General features: G+C 40.3%; 1 protein-coding gene across 3 annotated transcripts in view; it reads left to right on the forward strand.

Moving 5' to 3' along the window:
* magi3b (membrane associated guanylate kinase, WW and PDZ domain containing 3b) overlaps positions 1-8,250 on the forward strand; it is a 123,448-nt gene that overhangs the window by 79,318 nt on the left and 35,880 nt on the right. For all 3 annotated transcript variants that reach the window (XM_013276601.3, XM_019359074.2, XM_013276602.3), the window contains exon 2: positions 4,655-4,771. In XM_013276601.3, coding sequence (XP_013132055.1) covers positions 4,655-4,771 — 117 coding nt within the window. The remainder of the gene's footprint in view (positions 1-4,654; positions 4,772-8,250) is intronic.

An 8,250-nucleotide genomic window follows, 5' to 3' on the forward strand; every position in this document is an offset into this window, starting at 1 on the left:
TAGTAGCTTCATCTTAATCTTAAAGATAGAGACATCTTCTCATTTATTCCCCCAGCAAAGAAAAAAGTGCATTTTTCCAACACTATTCCTTTGAGACATCTGTGGAGGGCAAACTCGGATGCATGCTGTGGTTATTCTGCCTTGTTTCATCAGAAAATCTAAAGCTTGCAATTCAGTGATTACAGCATAATCAAATCATTGGTCAAAATGTGCATATTTTATTAATAAATTTAAAAAATGATTTGAACCTACAGTAACCTACAGATAATATGTAATATAGAATACAGTTTTGAATAGCAAATGGTTAACTGGCTTAGAAGTAGATGAGGCATACTTAGAGAGTTGGAACACCATCAGATTACATCACACTAGAATGAAATGAATATCACTAATGTAACTAATGATTTTTTCTCTTTCTTAATTGCTTGTCTCAGTACTTCAGTTTAAAAGTGACATGACGTTTTGTCAGGCTTACATAATCATTTTCACAGTCTGCATTTTTGTATAATATGCGGACTGGAATTTGCAATTCGCTGAACAAATCTCCTCAAACAGATGCATGACATGTGCTTGTGTGTGAGAGAGAGTTATGTCTTGAGCTTCGAGTGTTAATCTAATTCTGTGGCTTCTGAGTGAGGTGTTGGTCTATGTGAGGATGTTAACAGTCTGTCGCTTCACTAGGGGTGCCAGGCACCGCTTCTGTTTCTGCAGAGCGAGTGCAGATATTTTCTTTGAGTTTCTGAGAGAAAACAGTACTGCTGATGCAACACGCAGCTAAAGGATTCCCGTGGGTGACCTTGCTCTTTTCTGACACATCCCCTGCCATTACTTCATGAAAAAATGACAAGTTAGCAGATGAAAGGATTCGTGAGAAGAGTGGGGTGTAAAGCAACGGCTTAATATTTAAGGGATATGTCCATTTGATTAGACTACTCTCATCCAAAATGGGCGGAAGCCTGCGAATACATGTCACAATATAACTGACAGGAAATAAATTAGGTCCGATTTCCTACCATCAGTTTGACTGCAGCACAGTGAACAATGGAGAGGGGAAAAACTGTCAAAATTGAGGAAACAATCATTTTAAATAAAAGAAATTCGACAGAAATTAGATCAATTTTTCCCCCTTATTATTTTCTTTTGTAGACAGCTACTGTACAGTTTGCTCATCTTTTTGGCTCACTGTAGAGAAATAACCTCCAACTGAGTGGATGGCTGATGGGGTACAATAAAGCCCATTGAACCCCTGTCACACAAAAATGAGGCCTGCTACAATAGCAATGTTATCTATGGGGAGGTGCAATGAGGAACTTCTCTGATGTGACAGCCTTGCTAACAGTGTCTGACAGGACCCAGGAAACCACAAAGACCGCACTGTAGCACTGTACTTGTACTGAAATAAACAGATCAGAGCAGCGGGTATGTGTGCCTGGGAGTGCATGCATTTTTGCCCTTTTATTTATCCAGTGAAGTGAGACGGAGCATGGCTACTCAACTGTCTTACATTATGGCACGTTCACACCTAGTACCTTCACTGCATCTATAAATGTGTTTGTTGAGGATTGTTCTCCTTTGATTGTTGAGGCATGATGAAGCATTACAGTGAGAAGTTGACTGTTGTGAGAAGACTTTCTTCATCATCAAAGAGTGAGTTTCATCATCCCAAATGCACAGTTAACCTACACTTAAGGGTTCAATATGCAGACTAATATTTGATGTGAAAGTCTTGAGCGCAGGGAGGTTTTGAGAATAAGGAATGATGACACAATTAGTCTAGTGGAGCTGATCTGTGAAGTCCAGTGTTACATGCAAAGTCTGAATGGACTTGCACACATTCCCACAACTTGAACAAGGAATCTTGAAGACAATGAAAACAGTCCACATACTCCAGGAAGAAAATTTAAAAGGACAAAACATCAGGGAGGAAATGAAAGGAAAAAACCCAATCATAGGAAAAAAAATGAATTATAGCATCCTAACCAAGGCATTTGCATGATTTAGTTAAAAAAATCATAATCAAATATTAAAAGTTGTAGATTCTTCAACATTTCTCATGGTTATGAAATGTCTGAAATTTGCACTTTTTTGCTATGCAAGCCACGCAGTCATCAAAGAAGGCAAGAAAGCATCTTTCAGCCATACATTTAACTGCTTTTATCATTTTAGACTTATCTTAGCTGTGAATAATTTTAGTTAATCTGATACTCCTGTAAGTTCTCTTCTCTGAAAACCCAACTGACATTTCAGTAATAGTCTAGCTGTTGCAGGTTTAACTGCCAAAAAGTGGCAATGCTCAGATTTGAAGAAGAGGCAGTTTTAGTGATTTGAATTTAAATTTGCTGAATTTCTTTATCTGCATACTAAGTTATGAACTGTCAGTGAGCATATGGAGCACATGTAGTTTGCTGAAAAAGCCTCACTTCCCTATTAATTCCCCTGTGTGCAAGCTGAAAAGGATATTCTGGGACAGTTTTGAGATGAAGTTTCCAGATTGGGCCTTGGTTCACCAGTTTCAATCTGTCTGTCTGCTAGACCAGCTGTAATGCAGCCCTCTTTGGAGAGGCAGACGGAGAACATGCAACCTTTATTCTGAAAAGCCAAGCCCGGCGGGATGACAGCTCCTAAAACTCTGTCAGATGGCAGCAAGGCCTCTGGACATGAGGGGCATTTTGATTTGAGTCAGTGGCCTCCAAAACCTGGAACGAGAGTAAGTTTAGAACACAAAATAATCGGAAAGCTGCGCTGTCACAATAATGGCCTGTGTTGGCTTCTGTCACGAGCTGATGAGGAAAAGAGGATTTGAGGGTTGAGTAAGCTTATGGAAATATACCCAAAGCTCATCATTATTCTATCACCCCTCCTTAGTCTAGTGCATCTCCCCTCTCTATTAGTACATATACTACATCTACAGTAGCTAGATCTCATCTTTAGTCCTTATGATTGGTATTCATAGCAATGCAGAACAGTCTCATGCTGAGCAGAGTTTGGGCTGTGTGCACCACAAAGAGGGGAAAGACACGAAGAGAGAATAGAAGTGAAATGGGGGGAAAATGATTACTTCTCCGTAGTCACGCTGTTTCAAAGCCTACTCTCTCTTTTCTGTCAAGAGATGAGGAGGATGAGGGCTTGCAGGCAACGAAGATCTCTTCCTGTTTTCCAAACTCCTCATCATGTTCTTTCAAAGAAAAAGTTTTTTTTTCCCTGCTTGCGTATGACGACTCAGAAGTCTTCCTCTGCCAAACTTTGCATGAACTTTCTTTGTTTTTTCAAAGGCTTCTGGGAGTTGAGAGCAAAGGCGAAATCTTTGCAGATTTTCTTATGAAAATCTCTGGCGCCTTGCTTTTTTGAGGTTGTGGCATTGCGTGTCTTTAGTGAAAAGTTTATGAATCTTGTGCGAGGTTATTGAAACTGTAAAGACCATCGAGCAACGAGCACAGTTGTTATCATCTGTCTCTTAGCGGTTTGGATTTCCGATTTGTTGCCTCGGATGAATGAATTCAGCTCAGTCCAGTTTGTTCCGATTACTCAGAATGCAAAACAAAGTCAGAGATGTAATCTACTGCAGCTTTGCAATCAATTTTTTAAGTGTTTCTAGGCCAGAAATCCCTCTATAGTCTCTTTTGTACCCCAAATCCCCAATCATCCTAAATGATTACAGTGAATTTCACAGAAGAGATCAAAGTTTAATAATCAGTTTAACCTTTGTTCTCGCCCTCAGTTACATTTTCAATTCTGTAATCGACCTGGACTTAGAAGGCAAATCAACAAGGATTTAAGCTCTCAGCTTGAAAGGACAGGTGGTCTCACATACTCTCCACATAAGAATGTATTCTGTCAGTTTCTGACTTTGTTTTCCCTTGCCCCCTGTGAATTTTGAGTTTACCCAAAGATCTTTACATTTTGTTTCATTAATTTAACCTCATTCATTCAGGGAGGGTCTTACATTTAACCTAGAGTATCAAAATTAAAAAAATCTTAAGTAGGAAACTGCCTGCTAACCTCTGTACTGCCCTTTCATTGATTGATGTGAGCTACCATTCATTCGTTAGCGTGTCCCTTTATACTGTCTGTATACTGTCTATATAGAATGAATAAAATTACACTGAATTGAATTCAAATGATTACACTTAAAGTACTACTGGCACATTGCAGCTGGCCATTTTATATGCCTTGCAATATCACTGCAGGAGTCTTCAGGGAGTTGCATGGGCTTAATTGCTTAATTATCGACACCTGAAAAGACATCTCTCGGGTAAATTGGTCAAACCATGTTGTCTGTTAAGCTCTTCATGCATTCATGACAGTGTTTTTCTTATACCTTGATTTTAACTTATATGATGTTCTAAAAATAAAACCCATTTCTTTATTAACTCTAGAGTCGTCTCCATTTCATGTTTCTCTTTGTCAGCACAGTTTGCATCACATAATTATACAGAACAGAGTTTATTCCCTGAGAAAGAAACGTAAATATTACGTTGAGGCATGAAAGGGTTACAATTTTGTCAAGAAAAACAGTTTAATCTCATTTTGTTGTATTGATTACTTTGTGAGGGTACATGCCACTTGGATGGATTTCCTTTTAGGCATAAACTCTTCTGAGAGACTACCACCATGTTTTTATTGACCTTCCTTTCCTCTGCCTCTGTTGATACAGGAAAAGTATTGAACACGGACCTGCGCCACTACCTCAGTCTGCAGTTTCAGAAGGGCTCGCTGGACCACAAGCTTCAACAGATCATACGGGACAACCTCTACCTACGCACCATCCCCTGTAAGTACACCACTGACTATACATGGTTTGAATGTACAGTCTACCCTATTTTCAGTGCATGTGCACTTTTGTCTGAAGCACCCTATGGGAATAATGAGGCCGCTCTGTATGCATCTGACAGCTGGAAACCTATTGCACAGAAAAGCAGCAGGCCTGTTCCGATTTTATTACGCAAGCCTGAATACGCACACCGCACTCAAACACATATGTACCCTGTCTGCTCCTGCACTGTCAGTCACTCACAGCTCTCTGTCACACACTCTACAAAACACACATTTCAGTGTCACCATAGCAACCCGGCCAAGGGCATCTCTGTAACCCCCGTGTAACTTATTTACTTCTGTGCCGTATCATCACAATGATCAAAGTCGCATTCTTTCCATAAATATCCCTGCTTTTTTCCCTCCCCTTCTCTGCTTTTCCTTGCTGACATTCTACTCAGCGGGGCCGTCACCAGCTATTATTCTTTGCTGTAATCAGTAATGGAGTGGTAAATAAAAAGGTTTGTACTGTGGACTGCCAGACAGCGCTGCAGTGAATGGGTTTTTGGGTAATAGTAATTTTGAGTGAAAAACTGAAAAATATTTATAAGCAATATTAGTCATTTCATTACAAATTAATATAATCAAAAAAAACATAAAATCCCTGTAATTCCAAACAGTGGAAATGTTTCATAATGTCTTCAGGATTTGGACTGGGTTAGTCGAGTAAAATTCGCTTTTACCATGCAGACAGAAACCTTTCATTGGTAAAATGTCACTTTCCAGGAGCTAAGCAAAAGAAGAACACATTTGCAGCCTGACGCCTCTGCATTTTCTAACCTTTTTTAGATAATTCAAAAGGTTTTATAAGCTTGAATGTTCGCCGTTTTTGTTAAATGAAAGCATGGAAATTACCAAAATTAGAGATGAGGCTGTTAGCACAGCAAAGGTGCAAATTAATATCCCGATTAAGGGTTGTGTGGGTTGCATAAATGCAGGCTGTTTGCCACAATGATGGGAACGCCTCTAAAATTAGAAATGCAGTTTTATTTATTTTCTTAAAAGGATTTTTTTTTGTACTGTATCTGTCTGCATTGCTATTGTAATTTAAAAACAGATTTCCATTTAGAAAAAAAGCCCATTTGTTTTATATTTATTGTAAAACGGTGAAACACTGATGTTGCATGATGCACAAGGAGAAACTGCACAGAATTTTAAGGCACCAGATGATGTGCTGAAGTGAAACTGCATCGACGGGAGACGTGACTCTGACACGGTGTCTGTAAGTCTGACGTAATGTTCGCACAGATATATTGGTCTAAATATTTACCGCGTCATGCTGAACACTGACTCTACTCAGAGAAATGCCGTAATTGGGTGTAGTCGAGGTTTTAGTCACGTGCAGAGGGACTTCTCCTGAGGCGATGACAGACTCTTAGGCACAGCACTGTCACAAACACGCAGCATCTCAGCACTCTCGCCCCTCAGGGCTGGAAGTTGCTCTGCCTTGTTCAGAGGGGTCATGCAGCGCAAGTGTGAAAATTTTCAGAGAGTAAGCTGCTTACCTTTAATATATATTTTACTTAAGGACGATCCTTCTTCCATCCATCGCCTCACTCACTTTCTGAGCTTCTTGTCTTTCTTTGTTTTTTTCTTTGCGTTTGTTCCTCTCATATACCTATCAGTCATTTTGTGAACTTTGTGAATTTTTCTTCTCAAAACCTTGCTGCACTGGTAGAATCTTGGGTCAGTTACACTCGATGGATAGAAGTTGATTATAGAGCTTTACAAAACTCATTCCAGTAATTTCCCCCCCAGCACTGCTACCTGTCACTCTCACCTGCTTTTCTCTCCACACACACAACATAACATGCTTGGACTCTTTTCTGTCACCCATCCACACTCCCCCAATATTAACTACCTGTTCAAACACGACGTTGTATATTTTCATGTACCGCGGCGGCGGTCGGTGAGATATTACAGGCTTTGACCACCATTCATCATCAGCAGCCAGTGGGTTCGGTGCATGAGTCTGACTCTCTAATCCCCTGCTTGAATTACTGTCTTAATGAGCAAGAGTCCGGGACTTGCACAGTGACGGCACCTCCATCATTCACTCCCTCGCTCTCGGTCTCCCATCCTTCACCCTCTCTGTTTCACTTTCACTCTTTTTCTGTTTCAATTACCCTTGGCTCCCTTTTTTTTAAACTTGTTTTTCTCCTTACAGCTTTATTTACATTGTGGTTTGAATTCATAAAAGCAAAAACATAAAACCACAACTAATAATTTAAAACAAACCCCAAAAAAGATCAGTTTTTGCTGGTTATAATCTTGAAATGCTCCAGTGTATATTACCTGGTGGTGCTGGCACTACAATATCAGGTGCATGAAAACATTTTACCTGTTCCAGAATCAATTACAGTAGCATACTGTAGCATATTTTATCCTCCATGTATCCAGAATAGCATTACAATATTGAATAACTGGTTGGTTTTACAGCACCAATTCAGTATTTACTCCCTGTATACAGAGTGACCACACTGGTATCAACCATACCAAACAATAGTGCAGTGCAACAACAACACAAGCTGCTTTGTTGAGTAGTGTGAATGGCTTTTTTTTTTTAGCCCGCAATACTCCATCTTCTGCTCCCCTGCTGTGTTTTGCAGTTATTTTGCTCTTGGAGTTTCACCCTGTAACTCTTCAGCATGGATTCAGCTGGTCATATTTTTCGCACAGAAAAGTGAAAAGTTGTATTTATAATTATGTGCAATGAGTACTCCTACCCTATAAGTTACGCTATGGCATTACAAATGAGGACACATAACAATTCACTGAATGTGTTGAACATGACGAGCTGATGATAAACAAGCACATTTGAGAGCCATGTGTGACAATCTTGCTGACAGCGGGAGGATTAGTGGTTGGTTTGTGTCACCGTGCCAGTGGTCCACTTTAGTTAACTACCACCACACTGCGCTACGCTAACACAACTACAGCTGATATGTGCCATTCTGTTTGTGCAGCCTACTAACACCATAAGGTCAATTCTGCTGAGCTTTAGCTTTAAGGTTCATAATGCAAGCATTACTTTTAGGCCAGTTATGAAACACAAAACAAATTTTTTAAGAGACAGAAAGAAGAGGACAGGCGATGAAGAGTGGTCTGTAATGGAGGAAAAGGGGGGAACAGAGAGAACACGCGAGCACAGTCTTTGCTGTTTGTGTGTGGTAAATCCCTGAGCCTCCTTGACAGGGTCTTGGGACGGGCTCCATCTCATTTGGACTGTTACGAAAACGCTGGAGGAGGCTCTCAAGTGCTCTGAAGAGAACAAAAAGAGGAGGATTTTCTAAGAGGACAGAATGCTCAGGGTCACAAGCGGTCCCTTGACTCCCCACCAAGATCAGAGATGGGCAGAAAGAGCTTTATGCCAAACAAACTCTCTGTCACACACGCACACATACACACACACACACACACACACACACACCCATACAC

This window comes from Oreochromis niloticus, linkage group LG5, assembly GCF_001858045.2.
Source record: "Oreochromis niloticus isolate F11D_XX linkage group LG5, O_niloticus_UMD_NMBU, whole genome shotgun sequence".
NCBI lineage: Eukaryota > Metazoa > Chordata > Actinopteri > Cichliformes > Cichlidae > Oreochromis > Oreochromis niloticus.